This window comes from Dipodomys spectabilis, unplaced genomic scaffold (assembly GCF_019054845.1).
Source record: "Dipodomys spectabilis isolate Male_0828 unplaced genomic scaffold, ASM1905484v1 ptg000063l, whole genome shotgun sequence".
NCBI classification, from domain to species: Eukaryota; Metazoa; Chordata; class Mammalia; order Rodentia; family Heteromyidae; genus Dipodomys; species Dipodomys spectabilis.
The window spans coordinates 932,691-956,557 of record NW_024870740.1 but is presented as its reverse complement, the minus strand read 5'-3'; the positions used below and the strand labels follow the sequence as shown (position 1 = coordinate 956,557).

Below are 23,867 nucleotides of genomic sequence, written 5' to 3'. Positions count from 1 at the left end.
TTACAAAACTTAATGGTCTAGTGTAAAGAAGCTTAATCATCATACTTATTTTACACACTGACTGATTTGTGCAATGTGACTTAAGAACTGGGGGAGAGAGAGGGATAAAGAATATCTAATTGTTCAGCTCTAATAGCAGGGTTCTAGAGTGTGGCTTTTAAAAAAAAATCTCAAAAATGATATAACTTAGTCTTAATTCCAATAAATTAGTAAAAGAGGATCAGATTATTTCACTAAATTATTTCTGTAGTTCATGAATATTATGGTACCAGGGTAGAAATATCACTTCAGATACCTTTTAAAAACAGCTTAAACAATGCAATTCTTTGTGGAATCAAAATTCGCTTAAACTACAAATCTGAAGTTTGGTATGCTTGCAAAAATGACAGCTTGCTTTACTTTGTTGTTTAGCTCTCCACATTATTTAGAAGAACTGAAGTTTCTTTGGAAAACAATTTATAAATAATAAAAATCAATAAAGGTTTTTAAATACAATATTGAATAGAAAAGTGGACAGGAGAATATGCAAATTTTTCAAAAGACTACAAAAGAAATGCATTTTTATGTTGCTCTCCTTTGTGAAGCTTATTGCTTTAATAGATGAACACTAAAGGAATTCATCTGTGGTCTAATAAAACTGAAAAACTAAAATAATGATGTTAATACTATTCGATTAATTTTGACAAGCTTTAAATCCACACACAGCATGCCCACCATTTTATTACTTGTAACATTATATCTCGGTGTTCATCTTCCACTATGCTAAGTACAGAATTATTCATCTATATCCTCAAGGATAGCATTTGTTAAAATTTCCATTCAATAGTATAGTCCAACCCAATTAGGAGAAAAAAATTACTCAGATAAATATGTTTTTAGGTAAAGAAGTGAGTAAAAGTGATACAATTCCCAAAGAACTTAGTCTTAAATTCAGGGAACTAAATATAATAGGGAAAAATCATTAACATAATGTGCATAGAGTAGACAGTATTTAATTCTTATTAGGATTATAGTAAAATTCCTGGAGAACTTTATGTTTAGTGAATAATGAAAGGATCAGTGCAGAATATGGTCTTAGTGCAATCTCTGTAAGATCTCATGTCTCCTTTTACAGGCAAGGCAATAAGAGAGAAAGTGAAATAACTTACCCAAGGTTGTCTCTTGTAGAATATAAATAAATAAACAAAATAATCAAGACTATGGAGGTTCTTAACTGCTTTCATGGTGGATCCTGTTTTCTTAAGCAATGGAAACTCAAAGAAGAGACCAAAACCAAAGGCAAGACTAAAGATGCTCGGACAAGGAATAGAGATGCTCCATCTAGAGATGCTATGATAGTACAGGAGGCTAGCAGTGGGGATCCAATGTAGCGACCCATTTGAGAAATCTTTTAACTGTCAGAACTGATGGTGGGAGGAATAAAAAACAAAGTCACTTACTCTATGTATTTTGGAAAAATCTGCTTCAGTATTTGCACTTTTTCTTTTTATTGTGCCAGTCCTAGGGCTTGAACTCAGGGCCTAGGTGCTGTCCTTAAGCTTTTATGCTTAAGGTTACAGCTCCACCACTTGAACCACAGCTCCATTTCCACTTCTTTTGGTGATTGTTTGGAGAAATGAGTCTCATGGACTTTTCTGCCCAACCTGGCTTTGAACCACAGTCCTCTGATCTCAGCCTCCCAAGTAGCTAGGATTGTAGGAGTAAGATACCAGGGCCCAGCTATGCACTTTTTAGTATATAACTTTTTAATTCCTTGCCCATTCTTTCCAAAACATTATGAGATATTTGGTTTATTCATAAGTTGCTTTCTTTCAACCATGTATGGTTTTTATTTTTTTTTCTTTTTAGTTTGAGCTAGCGAGCTTTCTTGTATTTCCCAATTCCAGTATGTACTTTAACTAAACACCTGCTCATTTACTTTCTAAAATATGTCAAGTATGTATTATCTTGTTGATCCTTTTAAAATTACAATCAGATTCACTTCCTTTATAAAATCACTTCTTATTTTATTTCTCTTGCTGAAAAAAATCTTCTAAATATATGACTTATTCTTCCATGTAAGAGTACCTAAATAACTAAGCTGACTAGACTTATGACATGAAATATGTTGTTTATGCTAAAGTCAAGAATCCAAATTTAGAAGACTTATTTATATCAATAGTGCTCATTAATCTTAAAATGGTTTCTAAAGGAAGGCATGTATGCAAAAGGAACTGAGAATACTCCTTTGAAATATGATTAATTTTAATAAGTTTACAGGAAATGAATAAATTCACCAACAGAAAAGAAGTACTCAAGGTAACATTTTACAGAATTATAGTCTCAAAGCACAATACATTTTCCATAGAAACAAATACATCACCACTTTAGATACCATAATATAGCAACATTTATACACAAGGCCATTTGCCATTATGAAAATCAGTGGCAATGGTGAGACAAGACATTGGTCCATCTTTATTCTTGCTATTATACTTCCTGGCCTGCAGGAGTATGTGCCAGGATACAAGACAAAATGTGTGACTCCAACATTAACAATACATAGGCTGCCATGCTTAGCCCTATGTTTATGACATAATCACTATTCATATCCTATACCACAACTTTGACTTTATTCCGCTTACAATTAAAACCATTCCAAAGGAGCCAAAATTTTTAACAGGTTCATTAGAATATTAAAATATTATTTTATACAAAATAGTAAGTGCAATATCAGGACTTAGTATTGTATATATCTAAACTAAACAAAAGAGGAACACTGTACAGGTACTAAGTAGAAAACAACTTGAGATTTTAGAGTAGGTAACACCATGGAATTGGACTGGGAAAAATGTGATAAAAGGCTTATTTCAGTTTAAAAACTATTGCTTTTAGTGCACCAGATAATTTTCTGAAGGACATTCACATTCACTGTTTAGATCCATTTTTATTAGTGGCATATACAAAGCACCATGTGATGTAATATATGAAATGTAGAACAATCATGACTGTAATTAACTATAGAAATAACTGCTAAGAAAATATAGCAATATTTAACACAGGATTTCTAAAACCATTACATAGTCATTATTTTTTTCCCAAAGCTAATGTCCCATGTTTTATTTTATAGATGTTGTTTATCAAGACTTATATGCATTTGGCACTTGTAGGAGGCTGAACATAGTTGCTATCTTTTGTACAGTAATGTTACAGTTTTATACAAACTTGAGAAATATGGCATTTGGAACAGTCATTATGATCCCCTTCCAAGTGCTCCATTTCACACAACAGCAAATACTCTGAATGCTTTTCCTCCTGGAGGATTCTGTAAACTGCAAAAATACAAAAAAAAAAAATACATTGATGTCATCTGTACATATAATCCTTCTAATAAATCATGCTTTCTTATGACAGTCAAAAAAGCAGTTCTGTGAATCCAGATGGTCAACTTTCTTAAACTACTATAATTTATAGTTGTTGGAAAGCTCTTGCACGGATGACATCATTCTTAAGATGTTGGTGTACGCTGGACTCTAAGTTTACTAAAGAAATTTAAAATGTATGAAAGGAAAAGTCTGTCTAGTATTTCACAGATTCTAGTCATATTTTCATGCATTTTCTGCTTTGACTCTAATGAAATATACTTCAGGAGAGTTAGCTGTTGTTTTCTAAGAGAATTCTAAGACTGGTGAACAGTGGATTTACATACTTAAAAGTTCACCGAAACTAATAAAATGGCTCATATTTACACAATGCTGTAACTTATTATGTTTTTTTCTAGGTCTTAAATTATATTGCTATTATACAAAACAATTCTGAATAGACACTGTTTCTTTCAAGAAAAATGTTAATGAGGAAATTTAATTGTCAAATCTAGAAGTACCTAAGCATTTATTTACTAAAATTGAAAAATATGGAGAGTAGAGAGGAAGGAGATGAAAAGGAATACAACTCAATGCTATTTGGAGGTACTTCTAAAACAAGTTAAAAATAATGCACTGCCACATATAAGAGAATTGGATAATAAGCAAGTATATACAATGTTTTAACTGAAATACAGTAGATTCAAGGGAGCTCTCAAATAGTGTAATTACTTAGAGAACCAAAATGAAGGTTCCACAAAATAAAATGCCATAAAGCAGATGCTTGGAAAGGTAGGGTGGGTCAAGGGAAGAGAGGTAGATGAATGAAGAGAAGAGAGGGAAAATGCAGACAAGAATGTAATGTATATCCCACAAAATTAAGAATAGTGAGGTGGGCAAGGGAGGGATGTATGAGAATGTTGAAAGGGGTGACATTGATCAGGATAGATTGTATTAATAAACTGCTTTGTTAAAGGGCAACTCCTTTGTACAACTACTTACAAATAATAATGGAAAAAAGAAGCCGGGCTGAAGAGCCTAGTTATTGTTTACTTGCAGCATTTCTTATTTTCTCTGTACAACTTAGTCTTGTAATCTGCTCTACCTTTAAGAGGAAAAATCTGATGATACATTCATTGCGTCATATTAAACTTATAAATTTTGGAAAAAACTGATATCTAAGAATATTATCTTCTTGTGCAGAACATAATAGCTTTTTGTATATGTTAAGTTTCTTTGTACAGTTAGAAGATTTTATAGCTCCATTCATATAAATTCTTAACGCATCTTCAAAAATAATTCAGAGCTATGCACTTTATTATTTAAACTGCTCATTTTTTATGTGCCTATTGATCAACATTTTGTTTAAATCTTCAAAAGTTAAGGCAGACAGATAATGCCATTTATCATTATTTCTTTCAATTAATTACACTTTGGTATCATTTTATTTTAATTAAAAATGACCTTTAAAGATTAACACAATGAGTCTTAAGAAAAAGACAAAGTGTAATTCCTTTTAATGTTTCCTTTTCTTTTCTTGAACAATCAAAGAAGAGAGAAAATTTTCGAGTGAGGAGAGGATGAAGAAATCACCAATGTCTATACATGACACACACATTGCACACACATAGTGAGCGTTAACTGACAAACTGGGGGTTCATCTGTAGTAGCTGTGTCTGGTGTGTTTCTTCTTTTGCACAAAATGACATACTGGAAAAAATGTGTATCTCTCAGCCCCCTGATCTGCTGCTAAAGCTGGACTCTGATTTATTTGGAGACACTAATGATTTAATCCATTTTGGCCTCAGTTAACACACATATGAATTAGTTAGAGGAATAACATTATAAAGCTTTTGCACGGATTGATTTAATATACTTAAAGAATCTAGTAGTGCCACTGTCTAGTGGATACTCAAGAATACATAGAAGTGAGAGCCCATGGTTTAAACTCTATGAACAATGTAACAAGCAACTCAACACATTAAGTACCAGGAAGTTGCAACATTTATTGACTTTGGGAAAAATTAAGAGACTAAAAGAAGTGGGGGTGGATGAATGGAAATGAAATGGTGAGCCAATACGGCCATAATACTCAATGTACATGTGTGAAAATAGAACTTGGAAACCGGGGTGGGATAGAAGGGGGAGAGGAAATGAGGAAAAGGATAACTGTGATCAAGATGTATTTTACATTCAACTCAGCATATTAAATTGCAACCCTTTTGTACAACTATTTCAAAAACAATAAAAGTAATTATTATTCTATCTTAGTGGATATCGCTTTATGGTTTTAAAATACACTTAAACGTATGACAGGTAAATGAAACCACAGCACTTAGATTATAAAAGGGCATACTGGATTCTTTAACTGTCAGTCCCTTGTTGTCATATTTGCTGAGCAGGGCAATGAGTAAGATTGTCGAGAAGTCACCTTCTCCATGATGGCTTACTTTTTATATAATCCCATCTGAAAGCAGACGTTAAATGCAGACCATTATGTAAAAATAGCATCCAGATAGTTATATGGGAGACAACCTGGACACTTAATATGGCATAGTTTTTAGGGATTGCAGTTCTTTAGGGAAACTATTAGTCATATGAATTCTCCAATAGCAATTTTGAAGGACTCTGGCCATATCTAAAAGTTAAGCATTTATTTCCTTGAATATATACAAGTGAAAAATGAAACAGTATTGCTTTCATAAATGCCAATGCCAAAAAAAATCACTAATGGTTTATTTATCTGTGTTTATCAATAGTTCATAAATTGAATCATATGAATATTCTCAAATCACCAAAATAGCACTAGGGAACAAACTGAATGACTAAAAAGAGTTCATTGACATTATACGAACTTCCAATTGCACACAAAATCTGGTTGTAGGCAAAATCAAACTCATTATTTCTGTTGAATTCTTTGTCAGATCACTGGATTAGAGAAATATTCAGAGCCTAACTCATCTAGAAAGAATTAACTATCAAAACTAATCTAGAAAATCCAAGAGGATAAAGGAAATTTCCTAATTACAAGATCTATTAACAAAAGAGTGGTTCTGACTCCTAATCCGATTTTTCATGTTGATTTTTATAAGCCTGCAGGAGACAGTCCCCTCTGGTACTGCAGCTTCTCCCATCCCTGGAAGACTGGTTGCTCATTAGGCAAGAATGCAGAGGCAACAAACTGGCTCAGCCACTTCATTTACAACCTCCCTACGGAGGGATGCTGCAAAGCAATCATAAATAATGAGGCAGATGGCAGATAATTTCGCTTTACCTTTCTGAGAAGATTCCATTCTGAAAAGAAGCAGTGTACATCTTCCTTTTGTCCACAGGCATAACATCAACATAACCACCATGATTTCGAACCACTCCAGCATGAACGGCTGCTCTGCAGATGCTGGACAGCTGGGGAGGCAAGGGAAACAGGTACCCTTATTAGGAAATGCCAGCTGAATTGGTCCAGCCTACTCTTCTAGACAGAAGTTGCTGACATCTGTCTACACGGCCAGCGAGCAGCTGGCATCATACAGTATTTAATGTTTCCAAAATCAAAGTCATTTCTGAGCCAGTCTAAAGGCAGATCTTAAGGATGACTGTCCTGGTTAGACTCCTCCACCATCCAATCTAAAAAATAGGTCTTCTATCCCAACAGCCAACTTTTTGTTGTCAAAGCAATACAAAACGTATTTACTCCTTTTAACTCTTCAAGAGCTTGTTTGTCACCCTCAAATTTTAACATACAGTGTTTCAGTTAGTGTAGAAGATATGTTCACAGATTAGATGGTATGTACCCCATTTATGCTCAGTTTTGGCTTATTATATATGACTCAACCATAATTCTATACATTTCTAGGGCTCCATTGTAAAATAGTTTAAGTGGGGAGTTTTCTTTTTCCTTTTAAATAATATAATCTATGCAGAGGTATTTGTGCGAAGCAATAACCCCAGGAAGGCTGGGTAACGTGGTAAATATGCTTACAACTTCTTGGGAGGTAGAGATAAGGTTCAAAACTAGACCAGGCAAACATTTGAGAGATGCCATCTCACTCAATAAGGAAACAAAAAAAGACAAAAACAAAAACTGCATGTGGTGGGGTGTGCCTGTTTTCACAGCTATGGCAGTATGTGAGAAGCAAAGAAGAAATATCATGGTTCAGACTCAACTGTATGTAAATATAAGACTCTATCTCAAAAATACAAAAAGTGTCTCAAATTGTTGAGCACTTGCCAGAAAAAGCTTTAAGAAGAAATTCTAAAGAATAATGAACATTTTCTACCTATCAGCCTATATTTGAAAGTTCTGACAGAAATACTAGATAGAAATCTTCTGTGTTATATATATATCACTTTCTGTTGATAAAATTTGATGTTTAGGTCTAACACTTTCCATTTTTTTTAAACCACTGGCTTCCAAAAGTCAAATAACTTCTTTTGGCTACCAAAGTCTTCCCTAGACCTTAATTTTGCCTTTAATCTAAGTGTTCTACTGAAGTCTGACAACGGCCTGAGGAAATCCCATACAGGAAATACTTGAACTGTATGACAGAGAAGCAATTCACCTCCTGTCTACCTGCATTGGTCTGGCCTTTCCCGATGCCTTTGCTGAGTTCTGTTCTTATCTCTATGCTCATGTGGGGATTTACTGTGCTTTGAAAGTCTGCATAAGTGAGTGTGTCTTATATGACCTTGCTTTCTCAATGTGCTCTGAACTCTATGCCATCAGTCAGTATTTATTAGCTCACAGAGCCTGAAGGCCAAGCTGCTTAATCCTTTTCAATTCTGTTTCTTTGCTACAACATACCATCTATCTAAAGCCTTGGAGGAGGCATTTAATTCACTATTAAAGTTCCAAACTGAATTCATAATTATATTCAATATTATTCCTAGCAGATGGAATTAAAAAATCATTTTGTACACATTTTAGTATTTATCCTGTTCTGTTAAAAAGGTATCATCAGTATTTCTCCCCTAGACAACAAAAGTGCTTAGATATAACATTCACTAAGTCCCAACACTTACACTGTTTTGAGAGCACTGGGAATTTGCTTACAGCTATGTAGTCAGCCTGCATTCCTACCAAATTCAAAGGTCAGAATTTTTTTTTGTGCCCATACTTTATTGCAAACAAAGTAGAATGTACCTGGGAATATAGTGGAATTTTTTGGACACATGCAAAAATGGACACAATTGATTCTAACTCTGTATATGGAATGAAAGAGACAGCATAAGTGGAAAAAAGAGAGGAATGGAAATTGATTCAATCCCACCTTCCCATATCAACTGTCACTGAGGAGATAATCTACTTTGCAAAAACACACCAAAAAAAGGGCTGTTAAAGGTTTCATCTCTAAGTCTGCATTGCCAAGTGACAGGAATCTTCATATTTCCAACTGAATTCTCAAAGACCCACAAAATGCTTTCTATTGCCTACCCACTTCATTTAAATGCAAAGATACAGTGCTCTTTGGAAACAAATTCCAGCAAACCCCTAACTCTAGCAAGAGATAACTGAAAAGAAGTGTACAGGATACTTTGAAAGGCTCTTGCCAGATGTGACTAAGATGAAAAGTTCCAGTGGGTAAAAGGAAAACCTGGACCCATTGCAACAGTGATACCCACAAGAACACTATATTGAAAATGAACTTTACAACTTCGGGTGGAGGGAGGAGTGAAGGAGGTGGGGGAGGGGAGGGGTAGTGGGAAAGGGAAGGAGTAGTGGGAAAACAACAAAGGAGAGGTAACAATGCTTGACAAGAAATGTACTCATTACCTTACTCATATAACTGTAACCCCTCTGTACAGCATCTTTACAATAAAAAAGAGAAAAACCTGGAAAGAATGACTCCTTGGAAATCCTGGGTGAGTCCAGATATGCATATTTCCATTTCTTTATTTTAATACATATTGGTGTAGATGATAATGGCTTGGGGGCCATTCTGAGTTCCGAGTTCTGTTAAGGCAGAAACAAGCCCATCTTCTTCACAGGTTGGCAGACAAAGTAAGTAATGGAAAGGTGATGAATGAATTGCCCACCTGTTACCCTCAAGAACCTTAAAAACTAATAATAAAAGAGACAGACAACAATCAAAATACCTAATAACACACTAAGTGCAAAGAGGAAAACACAAAGTAATAAGGTTTGAAAGAAAAGATGATTTTATCCTGGCATTAGGAGAGCCAGTAATATCCCTCCCAGGGAAGTAACCATAATGAAGATATAAAGAAAGACTATGACTTTGACAGAATTTTTTTTTTAAAGATGTGTTTGAAACAAGGCTACCAGCCCAAATGTGAGCACTAGCAAATTCAAGTTACCAGCAAGACATGGAAATTGCAGAAGACAATAAGCAAATCTGCAGCAGAAGAGACTTATAACTGAGGAAGAATTCAAAGGTGAAGCTGAATTGAAAAAAAAAACAAACAAACCAACCCCAGACCCAAATGAACTTGTCAAGAGAAATAAGGTGAGTATGTTCTTAACTCCATCTATTTCCTATCATATTTAAGAGAATATTCCTGCTTGCTTTTTTACCTCTCTGGCTTATAGAGTGGTAAAGGTTTCTACACGTCTGTGGCATGAAATGTAAAAACATTGCCTTGCACACACAGAATACTCTCATGTCTGGAGTGGACTCCTACCTAACCTGGTGCTGGCGGCTCACTCCTCTAATTCTTGCTACTCTGAAAGCTTAAGATTGGCAGGATTGTGGCTCAAAGCTAGACCAGACAGAAAGGACCCAGAGACTCCACTTCAAAATTACCAGCAAAAAGAAGATCTGGAGGCCTGCTTCATGGGCAGAAAACCAGCTAATCAAGCAATCTGTGCAACTCTCACATTCATTTCTTTGCAAATGCCATTGGCCCACGTAGAATATGTTCTCTCATGCTCTTTGCCAATCAACAGGTCAAACCCAGCTCAGAATACATTCATCCATACTGAAACCATTCCCACTAATATTCCTCATCCAAGCCCACGAAAGTCATCTGTAACAACATTCCCACAAACAATTTCCTTAGTATATATTTACGGAATTATCTGGTTTTGATTCTATGCTATTTATCATATGCTCCCTTGGAAGTGACGTTATTGTTTATATATTTGAGAAATTCGCAATTGTCTCATTCATGCTTCAGATACTGAAGAAACAAAGGAATAAAGGAAAGCACACTACATCTTCTTTTTGAGAAAAAATGTCCCCAAGCTATTTGTTTTAAATGTCTGATATGTAGGGAAGGTAAGCAGAAAAGTTTAGTCACAATAAATACTTGTACACCCATATACATCCTCAGAAATGGATGAGTAGCTCTTCTGAGACCATATAGGACACTTCAGAAATTGTTCCCTTGTTCTGTATATACAGAGGCACATACATAGATATTCGTATGCATATGTATGTGGGGGGGGGGGACTGGGGTTTGAAAGCTAGGCCTCACACTGTCACTTGGCTGTTTTTCTCAAAATTGGCACACTACTGATTGGCACATGTCTACTTCCTGCTTTTACTGTTTAGTTGGAGATAAAAGTCTCACAGACTTATTTTTTGTCTGGACTGGCATTGAACTACAATGCTCAGATCTCAGTCTCCGAAGTAGCTAGGATTATAGACATGATTCATCACCTTGCATATATTTTTATCTACATTAATATGGAGAGCTGTATAGGGTAAGATACTTACATCAGAATAGATTCGTGATCCTATCACACGAGCATAATGCGGGTTTGCCTGCATACAGTTTCGAGGACAATATACTCTGAAAAAATTATGTATAAAGTTATAACACCAATCATTCTTACTTTGAAAACCTTCATAGAGAGAGGCAAAGCCAACACTGCTATACCTTTTCTCACATTTTCTCTCCTGAAATAGGTCAATTATACAAGGTAGGCCCTTGACACAATTGCTTCATTTTACTTTGTATATTTCCAGGCTGGTTTTCTTTCATTCTGATTTAGCCAAGAAGCCTTCTAAACTGGGGATTCAAAGGAGGTATCTCCATGTATCTGAGACGTCAGCACTCAATGTGTGTAGTTTAGTAAACAACTAGTGAAATCTGTTTCACCTCAGTTTTTCTTCTCTACTTTCACACTTTGGGGTATTTTATCCAATTTCATGGTGGTCATGATCAGGCATAATGAGTTAAATTCCAAGTTAGCATCTCCAGTAGGGACTTTTCTTTTTCCAAACTTGTATACCCTCCCAGTTTCCCAGCACCTGCACCAAGTTCTAATAGAAATCTCATTCTTAAATGGTCCACAACCAAATTCCTAATTTCTTCTGATCCCAAATCTGTTTCATCCGTTGGCTCCCATTCCTAATACAGAGGAAACACCACTATTACAGGAGCCACACCCCAAAGCTTTCTTCTGTCCTTGTTTCTTCTCTTTATCTCACACCTTACATCCAACCAGCAGTACCTTTGATCCATAATCAATTGTATTATGTCTAAGATCAGGGCATTCCTGAATCAACACTGAATCATCATCTAATGTCAAACTTATATTCCTTGCTTGATTTGGCCTTCTCCAGTTTTTTCCACACACTTGTGGAAGCATGTCATTTCTCTGGTCCAAATACTCCAGTGGTTAGCAATGCCATTCAGAATAAGCCCTGCATATTTGGCACCATTGTTACCTAACTTTATATCCTATTCCTTTTTCTTTTCTCACCATGCTTCAAGTACATGGCCTGATGGTCATTCCTCAAGTTCCTACTTCTGGCCCTTTGCACTTCTTCCTACATGAAATACACTTTTTCTAGGTCTCTTGTTGACTTAGTGATATTTGATTAGCTTAGTTCATTTAAAGACATTTATTAAAGGCTTCTTATTTAAATATACACTGAATTTATTACTGTGGAACAAAAAAATTCAATCCATCCTGAGAGCTCAAGAAATATTAACTTGCCAGTTAAAAATCAAATGCCTCTTCTTAATTCTTTCTCTCCTCTCTCTCTTCCCCCACTTCTCATGCATACACACACACCCACACACACACATTTGTGCACTAAAAGGAAGTAAAGTGGAAAACAATTTATTTCATATACTGAATGAGATTCTCAATATTAACCACATGAAAATTACTAACAGCACATGACGGAATAGTGTTGTTGTTGTTTTCTCTAAAAGTAGGCCAAAATATTACTTTGCCAATGCAGTCAAATGTTCTTTAAGTAGTTTTGAAGAAATAGCCAGAGCTCTAAATCTCTAAAAATTCATATATTTCTGTATATTCCAGGGTGTATAGTTTAGCCAGAGCCACTTAAATATGTGTAGTAAGTGAATATGAATTAGAATAACTGAGTTAAAGGGTTAATGCTATTAAAAAAAAAAAAAACACTGCTTAGAGTATCCATAGGAGGGAGGCCTCCCTTGATTGGAAAATGATTTCATGGTGAGAACCATACTCACCACCCATCTTATGGTAGAAAACCACCTGTTCTGCCTTGGGATCATTCTTTCTAAAGCCTCACTCATTCCTGGCATTTAACTTACAGATGGTCACCATTAGCAATTCTAAGTTGAGTTTATTTAAAAGAAAGACTTGAGGAACTTCTTTTTGTTTATGTTTGATCTCTGTTTTTAACACCTGTCACATACTATTAAAAAGATAGGTAGTGATTTAGGAAATACTCTTTGATCTATACTTTGCCTATAAGCTTTGAATGAAAATACTGAGGCGTATTAATGACAACTATTTTTACATTAAACATTCAATAGATTTTAAAGGCTTAATTGCCTATACATATATGTAAACTATTTCCATTAACATATACAATAGACATAAACACACATGCATGCAAAACCATACAATTATACTGAACACATAGACATACACTTACACACACACACATACACACCACATTTTCTACAAGGTTAGGTACTAAGTAACTGAGGCAGTTTGTTTTGGGTTGTCCTGACAGTAATGGAGCATCCCAAGGATGTCATTGTGCAGGTAAATCTAGTCAGTTCATGTTCTCCCACAATTAAAATTTTAAAGTTTATTTGCTCTAGTCATTCTGTCTCGAATAGACTGCCTAAGCTATAGAAGAAAGATGAAATGCTGAGACAGATGGCTCCCTAGTTATCAATTGTCACATAAGTAACATCATTACTTGTCATGCAGACAAAAAAGAACTGAATTTCTAATAGGAAGCAGGTTAGTATTTCCTACATGGAGGAACTGATTTCGTGCTTAATAACTGAGAAAGTTCCTACTGACAGAAAAAGAAATAATCACTTTTATATTAATATCTTCTGTTTTCTTGTGAACACCGTCTTATTCTTCTAAATGAAATACTGATTCTTTTTATTTGTTTGTGTGTTTTTATGTTGATATTGGGGCTTGACTTCAGGGTCTGGGCACTGTCTCTGAGCTTCTTTTTGCTCAAGGCTAACGCTCTACCACCTGAGCCAAAGCTCCACTTCTGACTTCCTGGTGGTTAATTGGAGCTTTCTTGAATGGGTTATGTTCAAACTGCTATCCTCAGATCTCAGCCTACTGAGTAGCTAGGATGACCAGTGTGAATCACTCATGCCCTGCTCTGATTTTATTTTAAAAGGGTAAGTAATGAAGGCTTTCCAAAGTAAATAAAGTGCCACAAAAATAGGATCCTTAAATATTTTAAGTAAAGCGAGTACATCAGGCTACAATTATACTTATAAATATTATTGATGGTTTCTAGAGGTCATGTGGATGCTTGCATTAATGAAAGCAGTGGGAGAGAATTAGGACTGGATATTTAGGAACATAACACCCTTCCTGTGTACAGATTAGGGTGCAGTACCATAACATAACAGTTTCACGTCAGCTTGGCTACGAAAAAAATGTAGCCTTTCTTTCATTATTTTATAGTAGGTAAACTTCATTATAATTCTTTAAAATGAATAAATGAGTATTTTAACTTACCAACTGCAATTAGATTAATCTAACTTAGAAACTGGATAACAATGTTAGAACGTAAGAATTCTACCATTTTAGTTTCTGTTGGAGGAATTCCATGTTTATATCACTCCAAAATTCATTGGTTGAATGTGACTGGATTTGGAAGTAGGACCTTTATGGGGGCAGACAAGATGGGAAAAACTGGGAGAGAATGAGGGAGGGGGGGGTGACACTTCAAAAGAAAATGTACTCACTACCTGACTTACGTAACTGTAACCACTCTGTACAAGATACAAGGGAGCACACTCTGTGCCAACCCCTGTGATGACACAAAGGGAAGGAGGTGACTATCTGAATGCTAGGAAGACAGCCTCTAGCAAGAACATCTCAGTTAACAACTGAATTTTGTACTTCCCATAGTCCAGAACTGTGAGAAACAAAATTCTGTTGTCTATGTCATCCAATCTGTGGCATTTTGTTGTAATACCCCAAGCAGGCTAATTAAAAACTCCTTATAGCACATTGGAACATAGAGGTCACATGATTAGTCTTTGCTATAATGGGATGGCAGCAAGCCCTCTGTATCTGGAGAAGACACAGTAGGAGCACCTGGAGTATACATGATCAAAGAGATGTCACTGCTCCATCTTGCATCACAGTTTAAGAACATTCAGAACTTTGAATCCTATAAATACCAGAATTTCAGGTAAAAATGTGTATCACCAGACAAAACATCACACAAAAGCGCATGCATGCACACATGCACGCACGCACACACACACATGCATTCATACCTACCTTGGGCAGTGTGAAGTAGGCTTATGAAATGGGCAGAGCTGTTCCACAGTAGTTTCACAAGTTATAGCCTGAACTAAAGAATTAAAACACAGAACAGTAAGTGAATAATCAAAAATATATTATATAGCAATTAGAAAATGATGAAAAATGCTAACCTGTTACTTTAGAGACTGTGAAGGAATTAGCAGACTGATATTTGCTGAGGATAAAAAAAATAGAAATGTCAATCACTTGCTTACAAGTATCATCATCAGGACCATTTTTGGAACTTCCATGTCTATGTATACTTTGGCTATTACTCATTTATATTTAAATAGTTACATAGGTAGTGATACAAGAATATATCTATTTCATCCTAAATTCATATTCCTCTCATCAGATCAATATCATTATTCACATTGAAGAGTGGTTTATTTTCACTACAATCTCAAAAATTTATTGACCAATAGCATAAAACAAGGCACATAATAAGTACATATTTGTGTTATACCAAAATTAAAACTGTCTCCATAGAACCAAGCTAGTTAATCCTTTAGTACAGCAAATATGAAGTCATATTATTAAAAGACTACAAAACAAAAGCATCTTGGGAATACTTTTTGCTCACTCTATTATCTGTCACAGGTCTATTGCAAATGAAAGAACTTCTAAATACATGCATTATTAAAAAAACAAGAATGCAAAATTAGGTACATTATCATATATCAAAATTATAACTGGCTTATTTACACCCAAATTTTAAGAAAAACACATATGGCAGAGTTAGTAAGGTGGAAAAGGAATGTTACTTAACATGGTATGCTCACTGAATACATTTGCATAGGATTCAAAGTCTACAACCTCAACAATCTTTTATTTATAGCATCTTCAAATTCATTTACTATTTATTATCTGTAATATGGCCCCTCCAAATAATAATCTGAAGTGCAAAATATATGACTTATTAAACATAATGCATGCCACATGTCATTAGCATTTTTACAAGAGACAATCCAAAATTAAGTTTAAGAGGAGAAAATAGTAAATAATAAAGAAAATTTTAATACAGCACTCAATGTTCAGTTGTCTAGAGCCAATAATTATTATTCCTTAGTGGCAATAAAAAATTTTCTGAGTGGGCCGGGCGCCTGTGGCTCACGCCTGTAATCCTAGCTACTCAGGAGGCTGAGATCTGAGGATCGCAGTTCTAAGCCAGCCCGGGCAGGAAAGACCGTGAGACTCCTATCTCCAATAAACCACTAGAAAACCACAAAGTGGCGCAGTAGCTCAAGTGGTAGAGCGCTCGCCTTGAGCTGAAGAGCTGAGGGACAGCGCCCAGGCCCAGAGTTCAAGCCCCACAACCGACAAAAAAAAAAAAAGAAAAAAAAAATTTCTGAGTGGATAAACTAATGAACATTTTATTAAAGAGAATTATTACTAACAGGTAGAATTACACATCAAGCTTTTCACCAAAATTGTATATATAAAAGGTCATGTAACTGTAACCTCTCTGTATATCACCTTGATAATAAAATTAAATTTAAAAAATAAAATAAAAGGTCATTCCAAAATTTGAGGTTTTTAATAAATTTTTATATTTTATTTTGTTGTACAGGTGGTGTACAGAGTTACAGTCAAAGTAAAGTAAAGTCAGTAAAGTAAGTACATTTCTTTTTTTGGGGGGGAGGAGGTCCAGTCATGGAGCCTGAACTCTGGGCCTGGGGGCTGTCCCTCAGCTCTTCAGCTCAAGGCTAGCGCTCTACCACTTGAGCCACAGTACCCTTTCCGGCTTTTTTCTTTCTGCTTATGTGGTACTGAGGAATCAAACCCAGGGACTCAGGCATGCAAGGGAAGAGCTCTACCACTGAGCCACCTTCCCAGCCCCATAAGTACATTTCTTTAAAAAATTATTTGTTTTTAATTGTGAATTCCAACTTAATCCTATTGTGGAGTATTGAGGTTCAATATGTTTAATTCCTAACTTTGAGAAAAAATACAATAAACAAAGATATTACAAAAGCCTATATTATTCTGCTTTTTAAAAGGAAAAATCCACGGGGTTTTAGAATTAAAATATACTTTGTATGAGAAGATTTTTTAAAATTAGTAAATGCTTTTTTATGTTATGTTAAACTACATACATATAATACTATAGATTAGAGACTGTTTCAAAAAATGATCTTTTACACAATTTATCCTGTTAACAAAATTGCTGTGACATGAAGTAAGCATTTTTCCTAACCAGGGTAGAGAATATGCAAATTATCTTTTCTGGGGTATCTTCTAACATATTTGAAAAATGTGTTGTTTTACATTGAGTTAGCTATAAATTCATAGATACTTTATCACATTTGAAAACTCAAAGTTTTGCCATGCATTTTATAAGCAAAGGGATTTGATTTTAAATTTAGATCCTTTCTCTTCTTTTTATCCATAGAAAATATGTGGCTAAAATGAAGTTACTTCTGTTCTTCATATATAAATTATTCTAGACTTTGTTCTAAAATTAAGTTAGCTAGGTTTTACCATTTAAAAATCATCTGACCCAAATGATCATTCTAACACTTACCCAATTGTTTGAACACCATTTCTATTGGATTTGATGAAATAATGTTTCCTTCCTTGTCTAGTGATATCTACCCAGCCACCTTCATTATCTATTATACCATAGTGAATTGCAGCTCTGCAGATGCTGGATTGCTGAAAAAAGGAAAGAGATACAAAGATAATAGAATATTAAAGTTCTACAAAAGATAACAACTATTTAAATAACTTTTAACTTAAATAAATATTTCTGAGAAAAATAATGTGTATATACACATATGCATTTGGCATAAGTTGAATAATACACAATAAAAATCTGGGGTTACTGTTCCCAAATAATTACACTTGTATTGCTTACCATTTCATAATGTACACTGCCAATTACTTTGGCTTTGCTGTCCAAACAGCCAGCAGGGCATTCATATCTAAGTGAAAATAATTGAGAACAAAATTTAGCTCCACTATTAGGATTTAATTCAAATGTGTCTTCTATTTCACCAGCTGACCATAGTAATCATAGTAGCTATTACCTGTTGCAGGTGGTCCCTTTGCACTGGTCTCGTAGCCTTACTTCACAAGAAACGATTTGGGCTAACAGGAAAAAACAAAAACAATTTTGATAAGGTAAAATTCTTCTTACCTCCCATAAATTCACCTATGATTTATTATGTACATTATATTGGCATACTTCTTTCCATTCTAAAAACATGCAATAACAATATAGGTGGATTTGCCCTCTATATAAATGTGCAGGGGTCTTACACATTTGCTGGGTGCTTATGACTTCATTCCTGTTACTATCATCTGATCTTGTCCGGACGTGGGAGTCATGCACTTGTGCCTGCTGCCGTTCAATTTCATTTGTTTCCTCTTCTCTGGCTGGATAATACCCATCTGATCCTTCTGTTAGAGAGAAAGGATTTAAGACACAAATTTCATTTTATCTGAGCATTAAAAAGTGGATTGATTTTTCTTTATCTGTTTAATATTTAAAACAAGAAAACCAGTACTTTTGGGGGTGAGTGAGAGCCAAGGTGCTGGCTGATCTATCTGCACTGCACTAAGGTAAATGAAATATATCTGGCTGATATTCAACTGAAATTGACACTGTGATCTAATAAAGTCAGAGCCTAGGAAATTTGAATTTGATTTCTCCAATGGAATTCTATTTCTAGCATCTTCAGGAAAAAAATCATATTTAGAACTCTGCATAATGGAAATGTAGTTTAAAGAAGGATTGACATGCCCTACTCTGGATATTCATATCTATTTCCATGAAAAAGTTCTTCTCTCTGTCTCTCTGTCTCTCTGTCACTTTCTCTTTCTCTGTGTATCTCTCTGTGTCTCTCTCTACCTCTCTCTCTGTCTCTCTCTCAATTCTGTACAATATGAAATACAGAATAATTTCAAGCTTGAGATTTGTTTTTTCCAGACTGGCCCATATCAAGGGCTTGTCAGTGGCACATCTTCAAGAGGGTGTATTTTCATGTCTAAGAACTCAAAACCTAGAGAAAAAAAGGAAGTGTGAATTCAGAGAAAAGTCTGCTTAATGTAAGACATAGTGATCACTGATGAAGGGCTGGAAAGTGGCTGGTTCAGGCATAGAGAGAAAAGCACTATCACTGAAAAGATGTAACAAATACTTGCAAAAGTTGAAAAATGACATACAGCCCAGGCTGACATAAATGAGTGCTTCTTGCCTGCTCTTTATAGATAATGAATATCTCTTCACAAGCACTGCAAAAAGGCTGCCATAGATTCAAACACTTGGTAGCATGATCCACATGAATCCTCATTTAGTCATCATTAAGCAGAAAGTACAAAGCAACAGAGGACTCACTTGAACAACCACATGTGACTTCTCCCAAAGCTGTGTCATTTGTATTTTATCTTTATTCACTATAATGGGAAATGATATTCTTATATGCTTTTTGCAAATGTAAAGCAGTTGAGAGCACTAATTTCAATGACTTAATGATACCATTATATATTTTTGTTACATGATAGCATGAAAAATTATATAGTTTGCAGAGAGAAACTAAGACTCAACACATAATTCAATACACCTAGGACAGAAAGACACATGAAAAGTTTTTTTTAACTTTTAAAATGATTTGTGCTAATTTGCCACTAACAAGTTATGGGACTAACTACTCAACAATATATCAAAAGGGTTATTTAGACAATATGTTGTCATTTTGGAGGAAATTGAAAGAAGAAAATGGATAAAAATGGTTATCTGAAATAATCATGAAACATTCCTTCTTATACGTTAGTATAATAAATGCTAGTATACTCAATATCATTTAAACTTTAAAATAATATATATTTTCATGTGACAGCTTCAAAATATGTGAAATACAGCTTGAGGAACCATTCAATAATCAAATATGCTTTGGTTTTTCACCTGTTCATCTCTTTTGTAGTGCCAAGTGGATAGAATGAGGGCTTCAAGCAGGATTAGCAATCTATATCTGAGCTGTATCCCCGAAGCCTGCTTTTACTTTTTTTTTCCAAGAAAAATTAGCACACAACTACATTAAAAACACAGAACAAAGTGAATATTCTAACAGAACAATACTCACCTTTGTAGCACAGGTTTTCTCTACAGCCTCCTCCAAAACTAGGTGGACAAGCAGAACAGGGTCTTCCATGTTTATAAGGGGCATGACCCCACCAGTTTCCCCTAAAAAGATGGTATGCTCTATTATAAAGTGCACTAATTATCAGATGTTAAAAAGCATCACCATATGAGATTTTTCTCAATCAGCTCTTTGTGTATTACTATGTCGGGTAATACAGAGAATTTTGCACTATTACATTCAGAAACAGATTGTTATGCTTTTGAAAATATTCCAAAAATTTGCTATATATACAGCTGAAAATTTTTAAATCAAACTTTCCTAGAAAACTAAATTCAATAATGGGATATTCACCTATATTCCATAATTTATTAAAAATAGACCATAAATTTAAATTTGAACCTAAAAACTTTTAGATGTATCAGTGTTTGAACTCAGGGCCTACTGTTTCCTCAGCTTGCTTACTCAGCTGGAGCTCTACTATATGAACCATACCTCCAGCCCTGCTTTTTTTTTGGGTCCGGTCATGGGGCCTGAACTCTGGGCGTGGGCACTGTCCCTCAGCTCTTCAGCTCAAAGCTAGGGCTCTATCACTTGAGCCACAGTGCCACTTCCGGCTTTTTTCTTTTTGCTTATGTGGTGCTGAGGAATCGAACCCAGGGCCTCAGGCATGCAAAGCAAGTACTCTACCACTGAGCCACCTTCCCAGCCCTGCTTTTTGATAGTTATTTTGGTGTACTTTCCTGCTCAGGCTGGCTTTGAACTGGGATCCTCCAGATCTCATTCTCCTGAGCAGCAAGGATTGAAAGTATGAGCCACTAAAACCCAGATGAATATAGAATATTTTACTCTAATGGGCTTTGCACAGATGAAAGTAAAGTTCTCAATTAATTTATACTGGGCCATCTCTCATCAAAATTACTATTTATAGGATAGAATATCTCAATGAGTTAAACTGAAAACAGATTCTTCACAAAGATTGTGCCAGTTTTTATATTTCTTCTAAGTACTCACTGATTTTATGCACTAGGCAATTAGGCACTGCTATATTAGATACATTAAGTAAAAGTATTATTCAACATACACTGAAAATGATGTAAGTACATGTTGTGAGGGTAAATTTACATCTCATGGTCTACTCACTTTGGGGAATAATTGCACACCAGGTAGACAGCTTTGGGCCATATCTGTCCCCAGATATTCATGTTGTGGCACAAATTAATGGCACATCCTATTCTGCTACTTGTTGCCCATACCACCTACATTACAGAAAAGAAAGAATCAGAGAAAACAGGCTGAGTTGAAATAAGAGAACAACATATCTGGGAAGAAAATGAATAAAATACCAAAACTGAGAGACCAATACTTACCATTCAAAATGAAAAAAGGCAATATTTAAAGGGGGCACTTTTTTCTGAGATTTTTGAATTGTACTTAATTCAATTTTTTTCTAAAAAATCTGCAGGCAAATAGCTTAATCTGAAATAAAAATATCAACATTTTCAGCTGGGTGCGAGTGGCTCACACGTGTAATCCTAACTACTCAGAAGGTTGAGATCTGAGGATCATATTTCAAAGCCAGCCGAAGCAGGAAAGTCCTTGAGACTCCTATCCCTAATAGACCACCAAAAAGCTGGAAGTGGAGCTGTAGCTCAAGTAGCTAAGAACTAGGCTTGAGCAAAAAAGTCAAGGACAGTGAACAGGCCCCAAGTTCAAGCCTCAGGACCATCACGCGCACGCACACACACACACACACACACACACACACACACACACACAATTGAAAATTTCAAATTACAAACTTACTACAAAAATTCAAAAGTTCTATGTCTTATATCTATGAAGAATAAATTAACAAAGATAATTTTGCATCTTAAAAGAAGACACTGGAACAATTTTTTAAGTTTGTGAATTTTTTTCACATTGTCATTTGAAGCTAACTTTAATCTTGTCACAGGTAAAGGAGTACAGAACCATCATCTTCCACAAACTCACTAATAAAAGCCATAGAAGCTCCAAAAACTCATCATTGATGAGCTTAAATTAAATTAAATCCTCCTTCCATTGTTTGCTTGGAAATTCAGAACATATCTAATGCATACAAATGTGAATACTAAACATAAAAACATGTAAATATTGAGTAATTGGAAAATCAGGATATATTTATAATATTAAAATGAAATTTTGAAGATGAACTCTTTCAAATACATGTACAGGGGTCATATTAAAACATATTTCATGAAATTATTCCAATATTATCTTTTCACGTATGTTTGTGTTAACTGCTTACGTTATTTATAAAAATGGACAAACCTATTGCAAGTGATCAATACTTTTACAGTTTCTTCTAATAAGCATATTAAATAACACATAAAAAAAGCCTACATTCAGGAACTACATTGTTCTGTAGTTACACTTAACACATAAGAATGACCTACATTCAGGAACTACATTGTTCTGTAGTTACACTAACACAGGACAAAGAAATGAAATGAAATCTGCACAACACATACCTGTGTATAGTGAGTACATACAGGACCAGAGCATCTGAATGGACAGTATGGGTTGCATTCATGTTCATAAGGGTAGCTAAAGTCTCTCACTTCATCATACCATGCTTGCACATGAAATGTTGGGGGCCTATATCTATAAGAGGAAGATAAACACAGAAACAATTTGGAGAAAAATCTAAAACCAAACCCCCCCAAAAATGAAGAAATTTGAGAGAAACATATTGACAAATTTTGAATATCTAGGTGCACTATATTACTATTGTTAATATATCACTGACTTAAAAATAAGTCAAATAAGTGATTATTCTATACAATATTTGAGATTGCGTTGTTTTGTGATTAGTTGTTTTTCATATATAAACCAAGTCATCAAATACTTGCAATAATGAACTGATAAGCACTTAGTTGCAAACTTTATTTTCAGCAGGAAGAAAAAGATATATTTTTAGCTACCTTCCCCAGTGTGCTCCTAAATTCTGTCCAATGGATGGCAGCAGGCTTGAGGGTCCATGTTCCCACAAACAAGTCTCTGCCCAGGATTCTGCAGATCTTTCCAGCTCTACATCCCATGTCTACAGGGCAAAACGAAGCAAAGTATAAACATTTTATGTGCAAATGAAGAATCTGGACATGTCTTCAGAATATGATTTACTGGAGTTTCTCTCTTCTTTGCATAGTCAACAAGATGATCTGGGTTCTTATTAACTATTATCTCAACTTTTAAATTTTAATCCTCCTGATTTATCTCCTTCACATCTTTTTCCCAACTGTATGCGTACAGGTGTTTAGAAGTACCAAAGTGATCTGGGAGCTGGTTGCTCATGCCTATTATCCTAGCTACTCAGGAGGTTGAGATCTGAGGATCATGGTTTGAAACTAGCCAGGGCAAAAAAGACTTGAGACACTTGTCTGCAATAAATCACCAAAAGAACTGGAAGTAGAGTTATGGCTGAAGTGATAAAACACAAGCCCTGAGCAAAAAAAGCTCAAGGACAGAACCCAAACCCTGAGTTCAAGCCCCAGGACCAGCACGAAGAAAAAAGAAGAAGAAAAAAGAAAAGAAAGAAAGAAGTAAAAACAAACAAAAAAATTACCAAAATTATCACTAATATATTTTTGTTGTTCCTCTAAGGAATCCAGTAAATCCCTATACACAAAGTGTTTGTTGCTTATTATTAAACATGCTATTCCTTGCTGAGATTATTTCCTTTGCATGAACATCCCTGTC

At 35.0% G+C, this 23,867-nt stretch overlaps 1 protein-coding gene across 2 annotated transcripts in view; it reads right to left on the bottom strand.

Moving 5' to 3' along the window:
- Nucleotides 1–2,271: 2,271 nt before the first annotated feature.
- Crispld1 (cysteine rich secretory protein LCCL domain containing 1) overlaps nucleotides 2,272–23,867 on the bottom strand; it is a 41,900-nt gene continuing 20,304 nt past the window's right edge. The window contains exons 3-15 of one of the 2 annotated variants that reach the window (XM_042680685.1): nucleotides 23,093–23,211; nucleotides 22,640–22,772; nucleotides 21,270–21,385; nucleotides 20,130–20,230; nucleotides 18,307–18,447; nucleotides 18,075–18,135; nucleotides 17,903–17,969; nucleotides 17,570–17,700; nucleotides 15,177–15,220; nucleotides 15,022–15,094; nucleotides 11,018–11,093; nucleotides 6,616–6,746; nucleotides 2,272–3,311 (exon numbers count right to left, since the gene is read on the bottom strand). In XM_042680685.1, coding sequence (XP_042536619.1) covers nucleotides 3,260–3,311; nucleotides 6,616–6,746; nucleotides 11,018–11,093; nucleotides 15,022–15,094; nucleotides 15,177–15,220; nucleotides 17,570–17,700; nucleotides 17,903–17,969; nucleotides 18,075–18,135; nucleotides 18,307–18,447; nucleotides 20,130–20,230; nucleotides 21,270–21,385; nucleotides 22,640–22,772; nucleotides 23,093–23,211 — 1,245 coding nt within the window. In that variant the 3' untranslated portion in view covers nucleotides 2,272–3,259. Of the gene's footprint in view, nucleotides 3,312–6,615; nucleotides 6,747–11,017; nucleotides 11,094–15,021; nucleotides 15,095–15,176; nucleotides 15,221–17,569; nucleotides 17,701–17,902; nucleotides 17,970–18,074; nucleotides 18,136–18,306; nucleotides 18,448–20,129; nucleotides 20,231–21,269; nucleotides 21,386–22,639; nucleotides 22,773–23,092; nucleotides 23,212–23,867 lie in introns of those variants that run through there. The other variant, XM_042680686.1, reaches the window with a different exon arrangement.